This window comes from Anopheles arabiensis, chromosome 2 (assembly GCF_016920715.1).
Source record: "Anopheles arabiensis isolate DONGOLA chromosome 2, AaraD3, whole genome shotgun sequence".
NCBI classification, from domain to species: domain Eukaryota; kingdom Metazoa; phylum Arthropoda; class Insecta; order Diptera; family Culicidae; genus Anopheles; species Anopheles arabiensis.
Window position 1 is genome coordinate 25851058 of NC_053517.1, and position 17278 is coordinate 25868335.

General features: G+C 49.4%; 1 protein-coding gene across 4 annotated transcripts in view; it reads right to left on the reverse strand.

Moving 5' to 3' along the window:
* Nucleotides 1–836: 836 nt before the first annotated feature.
* Nucleotides 837–17278, reverse strand: part of LOC120895303 (sodium/hydrogen exchanger 9B2) — a 29379-nt gene continuing 12937 nt past the window's right edge. Inside the window, exons 1-7 of one of the 4 annotated variants that reach the window (XM_040298521.1) lie at nt 7670–7892; nt 6860–7172; nt 4935–5408; nt 2042–2217; nt 1823–1929; nt 1434–1739; nt 837–1343 (exon numbers count right to left, since the gene is read on the reverse strand). In XM_040298521.1, the coding sequence (XP_040154455.1) occupies nt 1044–1343; nt 1434–1739; nt 1823–1929; nt 2042–2217; nt 4935–5408; nt 6860–7172; nt 7670–7697 (1704 nt within the window). In that variant the 5' untranslated portion in view covers nt 7698–7892 and the 3' untranslated portion in view covers nt 837–1043. Of the gene's footprint in view, nt 1344–1433; nt 1740–1822; nt 1930–2041; nt 2218–4934; nt 5409–6846; nt 7173–7298; nt 7533–7669; nt 7893–17278 lie in introns of those variants that run through there. The other 3 variants (XM_040298523.1, XM_040298524.1, XM_040298525.1) reach the window with 3 other exon arrangements.

Sequence of the window (17278 nt, forward strand, 5' to 3'; positions counted from 1 at the left end):
AAAAACCACACAAAAAGTGGAACACTCCTCCCTTCCTTCGCCGTGATGACACTGTGACCAATCCCCGGTGTGGCATCGTTAGCGGCAGTTTGTGGGCGCAATCGCCGGCCGCAGAAAAGGTGTAGGAGAAGCGGGGGTAGGGAATAAGCCGCCACTCCTGCGGCCACCACTGTCACCGTGTCAGTCAGTTGGAAAAACTGTCGCCCAGAACCGATGGGTAAGGGCAGGAAGCAATGGAAGCAAAGATGAAACTTAAGCTACTCGAGAAAAGTTTTCCATACCAAAAAAAAAAGGTTTCCTCTTGGATCACCCTCCCCCGGTTGCTGCTGACGCAAGCCTGCGAGTGGCGCGGCGGTTTTAACGCGCGCTGCTTTGCCTGCGGTGCCTTTAACGCGAACCGAAACCGAGAGCTATCATTCGCAGTGAGTGCAATACGCATTTGTGGCGATAAGGAGGGATTGGGGGGGGGTCTCAGTGCCAACCTGGATGAGGGGAGGAAGCGGAGACTTCAAAACTTGCCGCAGCCAGCCGGAGGAAAACGTCATTCGTGCGGTCATCCGGAAAAACTTACCTAACCACCGGTATCACCGCAGAAAGCGACTCTCTCACACACGCACAGCCGCAAGAATTTTGCACATTGATTTATCGTTTTATAGTTTTGCAGCAGCCACGGGGCGGTAAAAATTCAACTCATTTCCGCGTTGCAGTGGCAGGAATTATGATGCATCGCACGTTAAACTGCGAAAACGGGAAGAGCGTTTTATTGCCCATCCCTGCCCTAAATGGGGGGTCGGTTTTTTCGGTGGCCAACTATGGTTAAAGCGAAAAAAAAGACATCAACGGCAAGTTTATAAGATTGTCTTGAAGATTCACACTTGCTCGAGCAAAGGCACACTTTGCGCGATCAATTAAGTAACAACGTAAGTCTAAGTCGATCAAACTAAATCCTAACATTGGGTCACATTGTTAAGTAAAAACGGGTCAGCAAGTACCAGCACCTTAAGTCACTATCTTTACACCATACACCTTCACCCCACCCCCTGTCAACTGTACTGGTCCGTCCGCTCGTCGGTCGATCGCTTTAGCCAGCGCGGGGCCAGCTTGATCATGAGCAGTGCGCCGAGCGGTGCAGTCAGTATGATCGCCAGCACCGTCACGATCAGCACGGTCTGCGCCCGGCCGTACTCGTCCGTCGCGTTCACGCTGCGGGCAAGATCGAGGGCGGCCGGTCCGAGGGCCGCCTGCACGGTAGCTTTCGGGAAGCCGGCCAGCGTGACGTACGCCTTCTCCTTCCAGTTCAGCTCGCTGCCCACCGTCGACAGGTAGGAGGCAATCAATCGCAACTGCAAACGTCAAAAAAATGAAAAAGCCAGTGAGTAAATCATGCGTGCCGTGTTCGGTGCGTGTGTGTATGAGTGCCCGGAACCACTTACCAGCACCGCTACCAGCAGTGTCACGAACCCGTACAGGACGGTTTCACCTTCGAGTACGGAAAACTTTACCTCCTTCCCGATCAGCGAGAACGAGACGGGCTTGAGAAACTTCCACAGCAGATCCAGGTACATGCTCACCTCGTTGCACTCGGTCGGGGGCCGCTTGCGCCACCCCGTACCGGCCACGAACGCGGTTACGATGCAACCGAGCGCACCGGCCGACGGGTAGCCCACCTTTTTGCTGCCCACCACCGACAGCGTGCCGGCGAGGGCCGTCATCGCGAACCGCAACCCGTTGGTGTACTTCTGCAAACGAGTGGGGGGGAGGGGGTGCGTTTGAGTGTAATTAAAACTGTTAACTTCCGGTGACAGAATAGATGATACGTTACCGCTTGGTACGAGGGCAGGTACAGCAGGGCAAGCCCGCACAGGCTGCCGTACACCAGCCCGATCACGATACCGATCGGTCCCTGCAGGATCTGGCTGGTAAGATCGCCTGTAGAAGGAACGGAGGAGAAGCAGAGAGAGAGAGAGAGAGAGAGAGTAATGTTTTTATTAAAAAGAAGTGCGATTAAATCGGGAAGTGGTAGGTACAACCGCAAACTTACCGGTGGAAAATATCACCCCCAGGATGACGCCGAACAGGAAAATTGCCAGCACATCATTGCAGCTTGTCATGGCGATGATTAATGTGTGAATGCCTTTGTTCAGCCCGAGCCGTTCCTCCCGCAGGCGCAGCAGCACCGTCACGACGACGTTCGGCGAGATGGCAGTAACGACCAGGCTTGGAGATGGAAATGAGATGGAGAAAATAGGAAGAGCGGAACACCAAGGTAAGTGGTACTGCTTTCTTGCCAGCTCGCGTTTTTTAACCGCCACGTGCTGCAACGCGCAAAGTGCAATCTTCCGTGTTACGTTCTCTTTCCGTTTGGGAGTTAAAGGGAGTCCAAGGGCAATAATGCAACAGTAGGGTCACAGGCCGAAAATTGCACTTTACCTTCTTGACCCTTTTTTTACACATTTTTTTTTTTCACCATTTTTGGAAGGAAAAGGGGAAGCAAAAGCCCATTAAAAAACAGGAAGATGATTCGCGGTAGTCACACGCGGTGGTGGATGGTTTGCTACTAATGCCGCTGCTCCCACTGAAACCACCTGGAAGGGTTCACTATAGTGATGGGTAAAGTAAAGGAATCGTCCGGAACCGTCCGGAGTTGTACGGAATCGTTCAGAGTCTCAGTTGTCCAGAGTCGGAGTTGTCTTTAGTCGGTCTTGTCCGGAGTTGGAGTCATCCGGGGCCGGAGTCATTCGGAGTCGAAATCGATCAGAGTCGGCCGGGAGCGGAGTAGTCCGGAGTCGAAGTTATCCGAAGTCGGCTTAAGTCGGTCGGAGCTGTCCAGAGTCGGACGTGTTCGGAGACGGAGTAAGAGTCAGCCGGAGTCGGAGTCGGAGTCAGACTCGTCCGGAGGCAGAGTTGTCCAGAGTCGGAGTCGGCGTTGTCCGGAGTCGAAGTTGTCCGGAGTCGGATTTGTGCAATGTCGGAGTCGTCCAGATTCGGAGTCATCCGGTGCCGGAGTCGTCCGGAGTCAAAATTATTCGGAATCGAAGTGGACTTGCGTCAGTCGGAGTTGTCCGAAGTCCAAGTCGACTTGAGTCGGTTGGAGTTGTCCGGAGTCGGAGTCAGAGTCGTCCGGAGTCAAAGTTGTCTAGAGTCGGAGTCAAAGTTGTTCAGAGCCGAAATCGCTGTCATCCGCAGTCGAAGTCGTCAAATTCGGAGTCATCCGCAGTCGGGGTCGTCCGGAGTAGGAGTCGTCCGGAGTCTGAGTCGTCCGGCGTCTTCCAGATTCAGAGTCATCCGGAGTCAGGGTCGGCCGGAGTAGGAGGCGTCTCGAGTCGTCTGGCGTCGGAGTAGGCCGGCGTCGCCCGCATTAGGAGTTGTCCGGAGTCGTCCGAAGTCAGAATCAAAAAAACAATTCCTACTTCGAACGACTCCGATTCCGGATAACTTTGATTTTTGACTACTTTGGAGAATTCCTTTCGAGATTACCGGAGTTGGAATCACACTAACCGGAGTCAGACGGGTTCGTCAGTGCGCTCCAGAGAGCACATCACTAGCTTAACTCCATCAAAGGAAGCGAACAGAAAAAATGGGTGCGACCAAGAAAGGGAATTTATTCCGCCAGCCACTCAAACGTTCGTATGAAAATTCGTACCCACAACAACAAAAAAAGCTCCCCACCGAGAAAAGAAACGGTGCAATCACAAAGACACGGCATGGTGATGCTAACAGCGTTGCAACTTGCACTGGAGCCCATGGGTGGGGATGGGATTTTAATCTACTTCTCTACTTGCTGCTGCTGCTACTGCCAGCTTTCATCAGCTGGGAAGAAATGAAATTGATTTTCATCAACCGCAACGAACGGGGCGAACGGGGCGAACGGGGCCACAAACAAGCGGCACAAATTTCGTTTGGAGATCATCCAAAACGGGTTCAGCAATTCCAGCGTGAAGAGAAGGGGCCAGCAAACGGGTTCGGACAGAATGGTGCGCAATCCATTTAGGGGGGTTTTCTTCTTTCCCCTCTCACCCGGCATAATGATGAACACCGTAACGCGGGGAGTTTATTTTTTGCCACCAAAAGGTCCCGTTTCTTCCTCCACCTTTTTTGTGTGGCGGGAGCATTTGCTCTCACCGGCTTCTACACTTCCTGTTGCTTCGCACCTCCACCATTTTACAAGACCTCGCGCGCGCACTTGTGCGTTCTGTTCTTGAGTGATTTTCCACCGAACCAGGGCCGGGGGAGGGTTCCCTTTTTCTTTTTTCCCTCTTGTAAATGCATTAGCTTCACCTTCGCCCTTTGGTCCGGAGATGGTTGTGAGATGTTTCACAAATCCTTTACCCGTGGGCCAGCGAGAACCCATTTCCCTGGAAGAGATGGGGGAAAAATTCTTTTCATTTTCACCATTTCGCTTTTTTTGTAAATTCTAGCCAGTCGTTTTGCTACCCTAGCCCCCAGTTCAGCTCTCCCGAGCTTCTTCCGGCGATGGCATGGGCTTCCAGGACTCCCGGTTCGCTTCCGGCGGGTAGTGGCACGGAATGGAACACATACAAAAATGCTTTGACGTGCCCATGGAACCAACCAAAAGGAAAGGAAAGCGGACAAAACAACGGCCCTGCACACACTCTTTCGTGGAACGGGTGTCCCATTGTTGCGGCGGGAGGAAAAGGTTCTTTTATGTGGCTTTTAGTGTACTGCAACGTCCATTAGCCGCCGCCGGTGGCCGTTGTGCTTCCGCTCACCATAATGCTCCATACTGCCAGAGCGCCTCTTCCCACCCATCCCGAGAGCAGCCCGCGGGTCACACGTTTAAAACCAAATTAAAGGATTTAATTCCACTACCGCACACTGGACGGGGGATACGCTTTGTAACCGGGAGAGGGGGGCTGAGCAACAACGCCAACAGCAACGGATGATGAGAACCACACACATACACACATACTTACCCGAGCAAAACGCCCCACAGCCACGGTAGGGCGAGCAGGTAATGGGAGAGTACGGCCACGGCCGCAACCTCGGCCACCGTCGGCACCAGCGTGAGCTGCATGATGAAGCGAAACAGCGACCGGAGGGCGTCGTAGTCCAGCCCGAGCCCGGCCAGCAGCATAATGTTGACCAGTGCCATCTCGCGCAGAAACACCTCGACCCGCTCGTACCCGGCAAAGTCGGCCCAGCCAACGTTCGCGTACAGGACGCCCCAGAACAGCATGCCGAGCATGTCGGGCAGGCCGGTCAGCGAGACGAGCACGCCGCAGGCCTGGGCGCCCACGAACAGGAAGGCGAGCCGCATCAGCCCGCCGGCCGGCTCGGACAGCTCCGGTGGCAGGATGGCGTACGCGATCGCCCACAGGAACGCGAACAGCAGCAGCAGCGCGAGCGGTTGGGACGTGGTCGGCCAACTACGCACTAGCGATGGGCATCTGAAGTGGAGAGAGAGAGAGGGGCGCGTTAGTGTTGGCGTTAGTGTTACAGCAATTACAGTGTGCTCGATTGCGGCGTAACAATTTTGGGGGGAATGGGAAAGGTGTTGAGAAGGTTTCCTGTTTAGCGCGGAGAGTTTGGTTCGCGTCGATGGTTGCATTGTTGACGCGTCTATTATTTGCAAACAAGTGGATGATGAACTAGGTAAAGCATTGCACAAGCCACTCTAATCACTTTGTCTAGCGGCTAGTCATAACACACACGGTGGGGCGTTGTAACAATGTTTTAACAAAGTACCATTGGTTTATGGAATGGAGCTGAATGGAACTGTCCTTAGCAGTCTAAATACAGCATGGAGTGGTTGAAAACAATGCAATAGAATAGTCAAACCTATGCCAAAGCCTGACAAGATTACAACAACCAAGCAAAGGTTTTAAAGCAGCTATTTCCAGGGGCTTTTTAGGGGTTCTGATACATTTGGCATACTTAATACTAGTCGATACTTTTTTAACTCTTTTGCAAGCGAATGGGAAATTACTGAAGTGAATTTTGCCTGTTGGAAACAGGATTCTAGGGCACTCTTATAGGACTTATGTACCCGGATTCCAATCAGACAATTGTGCTCACTATGTCCAATATGAGTTAATACAGAGCTACGATTGAGCTACATAAGTCTGAGCTTCTGATTTGATTTCTTCTTCTTTTTTTCATTTAGAAGCCTTTCTTGTTTACATAGAGCTATTCAACACAATGCAAAGCTGAAATCACTGGTTCTGCTAAAAGAAAATGGGGCGAGAAGGCTCAAAGTTTCCATACAATATTTTGTTCTCTTATTATTTTAACACAAGGAGAACGGAGCTGACGATCATTAGCTTTGGTTGTAGAGAGAACACCCAATGAAGGTTGTTCAAGTTGAACAATGTCAAAAGTCCATCAGAAATCAATCGATGAAATGGCGCTTAGAGTGTTAACGTTCTTTGAGTTAACGAATAACTTGCAAAACGGTTAGCACGGTTTGGTTCCGGAACCATCGAGACACTCACCGCATTGGAAGTTACCTAGAAATGTGTACTAATTTCTCAGTTAAACAATCTCAGACTAACATTGCTTGAGAAACCTGCCAACGCTGCCTGCTAGCGAATGATAATAATTGAGGCAAACTGGTACAAATTAGCAAATAATCAATGCCAGCACCCAGTCGAAGCAAACCATCAGCTCACTATTCGATACACTACACACACAAGCGACAAACGGTTGTAACTTTGATTGGATATTTGAGCCCATTTCGATGGACTTGATTTACACGTCGCACACACCCTGCCAATATACCGCAACACCCGTGCATCTACCAAAAACACAAGATCGTTTATCACAAAACAGACCAACACTACAACAACAAAAACCCACACACACACACACACACACACACACACACACATGACTGATATACTTGCGAGCGAAGGCAGCGGTCCGTCCCGGCGTTGGACTGCCGGAGATGGTGCCACCATTGCCAACGGATGGACTGGTCGTTCGCACCGGATGCCAATCGCCAGTGTCGGCCGTCTCCGCCGTCACCACCACCATGCCGGTGAGGGGCAGTGCACCATCGGTGGTGGCCTCCCGTTTGCTCAGTGCCATGGCCAAATCAATCGACGGTATCGGCGCTGGTACGGTGGTGGGCGCACGGCTGTCCGGTTCCGTCGGTACGCTCGATCCACCGTTTCTGGCCGGTGCTTCTGGCTCTTCCACGGACGTGATGTAAACTGTGTGTTATGTGAAAGAGAGGGATAGAGAACAAGAGATACAATAAGGGATTAGTAAAGCAAACACACGGAGTTAACGCGTTGTTCGCGATCATCTTTCATCTCTCCCCCAATCAAACGCATTACATTTCCCATCCATAGTTGGATTGTGTTTGCGCACAGCAATCTTTGGCCACGCAGACACGCACGAACTTTACGCAGCAAAGCCAAAACCACTCTCGTCAGTGGTCTGTGATTGTTTTTGACGAAACAGACGCTATTTTCTCTATTCTCTACTATCACACGCAGCAACGCGCTCGCCAGCTGATACGCCAGCTGCCTACCACGGGAAACACCTAATCGTAACTGTGGGCGCACGGCTGACGGCGCCTTCGTACAGCCGCGACGCGTTGACGTTATCAATTATGACTGATTAATTGTCCGCGAGACAGCTCTATCGCACCCTCACACCACGCAAGAGCGTGTCTGCTTGTGCCGTACTACCCCCCTCCACTTACTTCTCGGCGGTGTCAATGGATGCGGCATCCGGAACGGATCTTCCAAACCGGTGCTGGTGCCGGCACTGCACAATCTCTGTCGTCTCGGCGGCACCGCACCTAGCACCGCTGTCACTCGATTTTCGCTTCCAACCGACGCACGTGTTGGTGTTCACATATAATCCGGGGGACTGGTTACGAATACCCAATACCGGAGTGGGTCTGACGGTCGAGAGAAGCGATCCAATTTCGGCTGACTTCCTTTTATACTTCCAGCCCAAACGCCAAAAGCCCTCCCATTGCCCGGGGTTCGAGGGGTTATGGGGTGTCGTTTAATTACCATTATCGTTTTATCTGCTGTGTTTGCTCTGCACTGCATTACGCCACTCGGAGTCGGAGATTCTGGCAAGACGTTCCGGGTCGTGATCGTGCGCAGGCGATCCTCAAGCACACAGCCGACCATTTACAACCAAACCCGCCTGTTTTTTTTTTAGCATTCGGTAAACATTTGCTATGTTTGATGGTAGTAAAACTATCTAACCGACCCTCTCTTTAACTACAGACAGCCACATTCGTACTACCAAAGCGGCTCAAACCGACGACCCGTATGTCTTGCATGCCTTTTGAGCCAAAAAAGTGCTTCCAGTAAATTGGGCATTCGGGGAGGGGTTTTGATTGAAAACTAACGATGGGACGTCTCCTCCAATGGAACTGAACTCGATATTGAATGCTGTTTAATACCGTGTGGGTTTGGGAGGGGGGGAAGTCTCTGGGAAAAGCTGCTACCAATCAATAAGCTTTGCACAGGTTGCGCAGCACACTTGCACCCCCATCACCATCAATTACAGGAATTTTACGGGCAGCTGTTGTGTTGTACCCACTGCCTATTAATTCTGCCTACCCGTAGAGACGAAGCTGGGACCGGGGCCCTTCCTATGACCCGCTCCCTACTCAGCCTCAGTGTCAGTCAGTGATCTTTGTGAAGGGGTAGGGGTGGGTTCGCTCTCTCTAATCGTCTTATAGAATTTGGGTGATGTTACAACATCTAACAAAACAATTCGGTCCAACTTGAAAGCTTCCAGCCAGTGTGGCGCACGGAGTGCCCATGGTAGGACAATTTCCAAGTGCTTTCACCGTACCTGCTGTACACGCTATCCCTCCCATCTCCCCCCTTCGGTGGGTCGGTTAGTGGTCAGCAGTACCTGCATGCAGGCTTGAACGAAACCGAATGAATGCATGCATGAATAGAAACGAAACTGAGGATGAAAAACGTTTCCGCAAAAGCGAGAGATGCGAGAAAGAGAGAGAGAGAGAGATATAGCGAAAAGGTGGTGCCCTGTTCCTCCCACTTCCTCACTGTACGGCCACGCGTGGTGTGCCCTGCATATATGCAAAACGGTGATACGCCGGAACAAACCACACAGGGAAAACCGGAAATTTGTGCTCCTTCCGGTAGGTGGTGCATCTTTGTGCCTGTGTGTGTGTGTGTGTGTGCCTCTGCCTGTCGATGCTTCGTCCACGGTGCGACTGATAATACCGGTTGGGATGGGATGGCGGGAAGGCGCTGCGGGAATGATAAAAGCTCCCCGGACCCCGGACCGGTTTAGAAGTATAGCCAGTTGGACAGACACACACAGACAGGCAAGGCTGGTATGGAGATAGTTTTACCGGGTGGAAGTGTGTGTGTGTGTGGTTGTTTGAATATTTTCGGTACTTTTATTCCCCCCCCCCCTTCGCTCTCTCTCTCTCACTGTTTAGCTAGCTGTTGGCCAGCTGCATCAATTTCCAGCTTTTGCATTTCCGTTTTTGAACCCTTCTTTCCCTATCTCTCTCTCTCCCCCCACTTTCACTTCATCGCTGCATCGATTTCGACCAGTTTGAATGATGCATAAAATTGCAGTACAGGAAAACTTCCTGCTCCCTGTTCCCCTCTCTTTTTTTCGGGGTGGACGAAACACGTGGTTGTACGTGTGTACAATTTCAACACAAAATATGAGAAGCTTTGATCCGGTTCTTATTAAGTTTGTATGAATGTACCTGTTGGAAAGGGGGAGGCAGGGGGGGGGGTGAGGAGGGAAAGAGGTTGGAAATACTTATATGCAACCCGAAACAACGGCTCTCCATTCCGCACCATTCCCTTTCATCCCCCCTGTGTTCAATGCTTTTCAACCGAGCCGGTCCCGGAAATCGGTCGGCAAAGGCATATGAATCGATAGTGAGCAAACCTGGCCCCGTACAAAAACACATACACACACACACAAAACCGTTGAACACATTGAGCACACTGCGCTCGGGCGTACCGAGGTTCGGTTTGGGAGATTTCAGCACAAAACTTTCCGCCAGAGCTCCTTTGCCCTGGCGGACCTTTCATCCCTGGTTCCCGGTTTACCCGAAAATCCCGACCACTTTGAGGGGGAAGGGGGGGCGGGTTGTGGAAGGAGGACCAGGTTTGGCAGGGCAAACTGGTTCGCAAACTCTTACCAGCACCACCGCCTACGAGAGAAGCGCAATCCTCCCTGATCGATTCGAGAGTTCTTCTCTTTTCTTCTCTTTCTTTCTCTCTCTCTCTCTCTCTCTTTCTCTCTCTCTCTCTCACCCGCCAAAGTGCTTGGTTTTATCATATTTATGACAGGAAATTCGTACAGTCAATTTGATTCTCGAGATGAATTTCGAGTGTGTTTCATGCGATTACGACGATTATCTCGATGCCCGGGCGCTTCCCTCTTCCGACGGGCCCGGGGCAATCGAGCATGGTTGCCGAGAGGATTTGATTGGATTTCAATTACGGTTCCGCCGGCGCTCGCAATAAACAGGCAACCTTCTTCCGCGTTCCGCAGCCGAAGCTCGAAAGCACTACTAAATTGCAAAGCAAAACAGGCGGTGCCCCTCGTGTTGTTTTGCATTCTCGTGGGCGTTGCAGCAGCAACTTGATTAATTTCGTCACACCCGCGAGCGAGGACAAGGGAAAGCGGGCGCGAAACTTTTGCAATTTACAGTACCGAAAAGTTTTGGTGCTAGACACCAAACGAGCGCGCACACACTAATATGCGTAGTTGCGTCGGGGAGAATGTAGTTTCGTCGGGAAAACTAGCTTTGCGTGTTTGCGGGAGAGAAACTGTTATAAGGGAGCTATTTATAGCAAAGGAATGAACGTCATAGAGACAGAGAAGAGCTCCTTCCTGCAAGTATGGCTAGTGCTTTTGGTAGTTCACGGTGGGCTCTAAAGAAGGAACGTGGGCCGTCCTGTAAAGCTCTCTTTGTTTCGATTTACCGTCCAAAAACCTTCAAGAAATTCAAGACCTAATATCAAAAGTCCCACACAGGAAGACCTACGAACTCCGTTCGATATGTTCCCAACTCTCGGTACCAACGACTCTTGCCGGAACGACTCTCGGGACGAGCGCCTTCATACTAGAGCCTATCCAACAAACCGTCTCCAACTCCATCTCCTATGACTTCAAGAAGATCATTGTGATTCACGTCTAATTCACGTCAATCAGGACTTCTGATTATTCCTCTATCCTGTCAATGATTCTAGAAAAAAATCACATAAATCTAGAAGAAAATCCCAGGATCTCGAGGATCCGCTCCAACCCAAACCCAGAAACTTTTACAAGACGACTTACTCGGGCTTAGAGCACCATTTTTCGATCGAAAAAAATCGATCGATCCGGCTGTCATGGTGGTGTCATTTGACACTCATTTCATTTTACCCTGCACTTTATACTTAACTCGATCGGAATCGGCTTTATGTAGGGATATGAAAGAAATAGTTAAACTGTCAGTTTAACGTGAGCGCCTATCGATTTTTTTCGATCGCCAAATGGTGTTGAGGCCGACTGTCATCAAATCATGATCATGACTGATCATTGTGCTGATTGTTACAATCAGGCGTATTCTATTCTGAACCCGATTCGTTTCGAGTCGAGAAAATGAACTCCAAAGGGTACTTTTCTATACAAATAAACACACAAAATTCATCAACTTGGCGTGGAGCCGACTCGATAATAAAGGCCGGAGGATATTGTCCGTACTCGATAGTGTAATTTCGATTTTCATTAGCGCATCTGGCGACTGCTGACCGAAGCATTTTGCTAAACAATTTGGAGCCGCTTCAGATGTTGTTCATATGTTGTTTTTCCATGTTTTTTTACTCAAACTGGAGTGGAAAAGCTTTGTAATTGATAGGTGAATGTGTTGTGCAAGTATTTCAGCCATTTTCGCATCGAAAAATGATGAAAATAATACTTTATTTTGATATCCGGCATGACCATTCCCTCGATGATCAACAAAAGCTTCCACCAGCAGCCGCCAGATGCGCTAGTGAAAATTGAAATTTCACTAGCGAGTACGGACAATGTACCACGGCTTTAAGAATAGAACACGTCTGAATCTAGCATGAAGCAAGTAATGTCTGCCAACACCATCTACAGGACGTTTGGATACGTATTTTGAATGTTTCAAAAGTCGCAGGCTCCAGAACCTCATCTAGAACTGTATTGTTGGGAGTCGCAGTTTGGTTTGGAAGAGTGTGGTAGGTTTTGTTCTATCAAAGAAAGTACAATTTCCTTTTGCGTCGGTATCTCAATGCCAGCACGGAGAGACACGACGAAGTCGTTCGCGGCTTTCAGAATACAACGAGTTCTGCTTGTCTCTTTAATTAGGCAAAATGGGTGCCAGTTTAAAGCATTATAAAATCTATTCCCGCCCCTTAGAGCCTTGCAACGATGTGTAAAGCATTCGTTCATCCCTCGTTAAACGAACAGGGTAATCAAACCGTACAGGGAATGAAACGAACCGTGCATCGAATAGCACCACCAGGTGGCAATGGGGGGCCACGAATTTTCGCCTTCCACATTTGCACCGCGATGCACAAGAGCACCGCCCTTGACCACCGTTAATGTTACACGGTTGGTGAAGCACTCCTGTCTCACCATTAAGCCGATACACCAGCCAACCAACGGCCACTAATGAATTGAAGGCGCAGCATAGCACACCTTCTGAGTGAGTCGGTGTGAGTGTGTGTGTGTGTGTGTGTGTGTGTGTGTGTGTGTGTGTGTGTGTGTGTGTGTGTGTGTGTGTGTGTGTGTGTGTGTGTGTGAAATAGAATGTGTGAGTGGAGAGCGTTGGGGGGCCACCCATTAAGCAGCAGGAAGCAGAAAGGTTCAAAATGATGGCCGTGGCAACGGAAAACTACCCTGTAAACTTCTTCTGCCCGGGACGCGCAAGGCACCCCAAGAAGACACCCGGTGACAGCAGCTTGCAGTTTCGTGCAGTTGTTGCAAGTGCAAGACTTCGTACGGGGGTATTCAGGGGAGGGAGGCGTGGGTGTAGAACATTCGGTAAAATTAATTTTAATTATCACCATGAGAGAGAAAGAGGAGGGCTTTGGGAGAAAGCGTCCGTTCTGATGCCTCTTGTGCCTTCTTTTTATGCATTTCCCCTGGACCCGAACCACCCCACTCCCCCTGGGTCTCATGCGTCCTTTCGTTTCATTTTACACTTTCCAATTCCTGCTCGAACGGGCCAATTTGGGCGAAGCACGGTTGAGCACTAGAAAGTCGAAGCCTACGGTCGCTAGTCGAAGCAAAAAAAAGATCCATTTTCACATGGCCATTGGAGTCGGGCGTCGAAGGAATTCGGGGTACCGGCGGTCCGTGTGGCTTTCGCGATAGTGTGACCAAAAACCGGCACCCGAGCCGCTACACACACACACACACGCAAGCGCGCGGTAACGTATCGCCGAATGGAAGTGGCGGTGTCACATTAAAAGTGATAAATTTACAGCTGAAAACTTCACCAACGTGTAGGCCAAAGTTTTCGCTTTAAATTTGCCAAATTTCGCTCCGATTACGTTGGGCAGAAGCAAGCAGCAAAGGAGGCGCCCCCTTTTCTTTGCCTCGTGGACACGTGTACCCACCAGTGGAAGGCACAGCGGGCTATAAATTACCTCGTTTGCACGTGGACGTTCTTTCGCTTTCGTTTCCGGTAGGCGCAATTGAGAAGCGCCGAGCGACACGAGCGAACGACGGTATTAATTACACCCGTCGGACGGACGGAGCCTTCTGGGCGTTGGGTTGTCTGACAATGTTGCCCTTTGACCTGCCGTCTTATCGATCAGCGCACGAAGACAGGTCGCTATTGCTTGGTTGATATCGTGTTTGCCTGATTGCGGTGACTCTACTTGCGTTGCCACTTTCCCTACACACAAGCAGACTGTTGTGTTTGAAGCTTTCTTCCGGCTTTTTTAAGGGTTTCATCACCAAAAAATCATTCCCGCTTTTACAAAAAAGTAGAATGATAAAAATTTATAACATTAATTTCAGCCTCAGCTACAGCTCTCCCATCACACTCGGGGACAATTTTACGACAAGTCCTCAGCAAAAAAGAAAGGATAAACCCATAAATTGGATTACGACTTGTAGAGCGCACTCGGAAGGTTGCTGTGCGGGTCTGCCAATATCGTCCATCGAGTGGTGCTGCCCGACCCGACATATAGGAATAACCCGTGGACACGTAACAGCACGACGCAGACGTGTTATGGGGGGTGCGCGGCAGAATCGTTTAGGAATTCCGTTTCACTGCGTCAATTTTCGGGCTTGATTTCCACCACCTTTCCAAGGGGCCGGAAAAAGGTACTAAAAATCTACACTACATACATCAGAAATGGGTTAATAGAGTGTCCCTTTTTTCTGGTCCTGGGAGAGGACTAGAGGAGTGAACCGGCCATTTCGAAAGCACAATCCAATCGATCGAATGGAATCGAAAGGGAGTCGAAAGGACACGGATGCGAAATTGAGTAAGGGCAGATTCGCGCTGGTTGACCAGCCAACGGGAAAAAGTGTTCTCTCGTCAAAATCGTAAAATAGGAACGGAAATTATGCTATTCTTTTCGTACGCCGGAGGGGACACACCGGAGCTAGTACCAGGGGAAAATAAATAATGCACTTCCCTTCAACACGGCGGCTAAACAGCAACAGCAAGAAGGATGATCACGCTCTTTCGGGATGGGTTAAAGCTCCGTTGACGCTTTTCCTCATCCAGCGTTGGACTTCATTTTTCACTTCCCCACTCTTTCACCCTTCAAAAACAGGGCATTTGCGACTTTAATTAAAAAAAGCTTGTCCCGCCGCTACGCGAACACTACGCGACACCATACGTTCCGTTCCGGTTGAACCGGTGACGAATGGCGCAGCGCAGCTTCCCTTCCTGCTATTGCTGTTGCGGGAGTAGTGTGGAAGGGCAAAACCACTCACAAGACTGGTCAACTTTTTTTTCTCTCCCTCTCTCTCTCTGTCTCTCAGGCCGTCCTTCCAAAATTATGACAAACCACAGATTAAAATAGATCGCCCGGGTGACAGTTAGTGAGCGCGTCGTCTAAATGGTACGGCGGCCTTTCCCCCCATTGCTCCTGCACTCCAAGATAAGCGATGAGATATCATTTACCCGGGTATCATCCATCACTAGGAAAGTGAGAGGCAAAAGGTAAAGGAGGTGCGGCCGGTGGTACCGCAATAAACTTTCCTTAAAATTCCCCGGAGATGATCCGTTTTGAGGCTGCGAAATGGCTTCTTGACTTTGCCGCCTCACTCACTCACTCACTCACTCACTTACGGCCCCATATCAAAAGGGAAAGCGCGCGCAATGGATGGGCCGGTCAGAAGACCATCCGTGACCGCTCCGTGGGCGCTCCGGGTCGAGCCAAGATTCGACCTGCCAGATAAAAATAGCCAACATTAACTTTTGTGCAACATTTAGGAATGGAAGCGAACAATCTTCCCAAACGCCACCGACTGCGGCTAACTTTTGACTGACAAACTGAAGGTGTAGGCGAATCTGTAGGGGAAGATAGGCAAAGACGGACACCTTAAGGACAATGTTAACAATCTAGGGATATATAAATGCAACGACCATGAAAATGTGCATACATTATCTTACTTAGAATGAATTAGAAACATGATTTTTTCGTGCAGATTTGGGATATGGGGAAGATGGACACCACGAAGGGTACGATGGACACTTAACGGACACAAAACAACTGCCTAGAACTTCGCTTTAGGAAATTACCCCGCGGAAAGTCTGCGATTCCACCACTTTTGAGGGACTTGTTAATAGTTAAAGCAATTTTTCTACCATGTCAATATTCAACTTTTTGATATTTTCTATCCCATAGTATCTCTCATCTATTCCTAAACGATGTCGTATCAATGCCTCATCTTTTTATTGCATAAAGTTGTACAAGTCGTGACAAGATATTGAATTTAGTGACGTGTGCCTCATCAGCGCCGAGCGAGTAATAGCACAACGAATGACTGCCATTTTGACTGGTGTCCCGTTTCTCGCATATTTCCATGCTTTCTCTAGTTGCTGGATGGTTTATATCTTTGTAAATACCATTATTTAAGTTTTTTGATGAAATCTATTCATCACCAATTGGTATAAGATTGAAAACGCACGATTGAAAATTTGTTTTGTTCGTGAATTTAACCAATTTTGCATAAATTTTATGCCAAAATTGTTCTCAATTGTGTCTTTATTACTTTCAATTTGGATGCTGCATGCTGTTGATTTGTTCGAAAATTACCTTTTTCATGCATTTATGAGATGTGTTCATCTTACCCGGACCAATGTCCGTCTGTACCTACCTTCCCCTATCTGTCTGTGTGGGGTTTGTTGGCAAAGAAGAGACAGTGGTGGTGGTGGTGGTGGTGGTGGTGGGGGGGGGAGAGGGGAAGGTTGGTCCTGTCCGTCCGAAACCAAACTGATAACTTTGAATTCATCTGACATCTTAATGTCCCCGGAGTGGTCGTTTCTGTCGTGGCAGCGAAAGACACCGGAATCTATTCCGACCGATCGAGTCACTGTACTGGATAATACATTCTCATCCGTAGTCTTGGAAGGGGACACATAAGCATTCCTCCCTGGTTCTTCTGCACCCTTTTTCCGGGGGAGAAGAGGGGGACGGGGACTTTTCTTTAATTACCGCAAAAGATGACAATCATTATTAATTAAGTGAGAGACAGAAAAATAGAAAGTACACCACCTATAAGCCAACGTGAACCGCTTCCGGAGCTTCTCTTCGGAGGTGGAGCTTTTTACTTCCTTTTTTCTTGCCAATCCAAACCAAGCAGTGGAACATACGAGAAGAAATAGAACCAGAAAAAAAGGTCACCGGCACCATAACCATTTCGCTAGAAAATCGGATCCTTTGACATTGAACGCTGGAACGGCACACGGCAAAAGGGCACAATATCAGCTAATGGGTTGCGGCAAACCGTAGGAAGCGATTAGAAGTTACGATTTATGCACTCGTAGGATACAGTGAGTCGTTTAAGGGAAGTGCGAGAAGCAAACGAGACCCAACATTTAGCGTTTAACTATGCAAAGCCGTCCCAAAACTCAGAGTTTGCAAGGGTTTTTTGAAATTCCGTCTGATCAGTTCCGTCCGATAAATGGATACCATTTTTAAGAGCGATATTAACGGACACTCGTATACAGCGAACGTGAGTTTGAATTTGTCGGTGTACTAGCGGCTAAACAACACTCCTAATTGTTCATTCAGCTGAGCGGTTCATTATCTGGGCGCGGAGAGCAGGGCGTAAAAATGGAAACGAATTAGCGCTGACCATT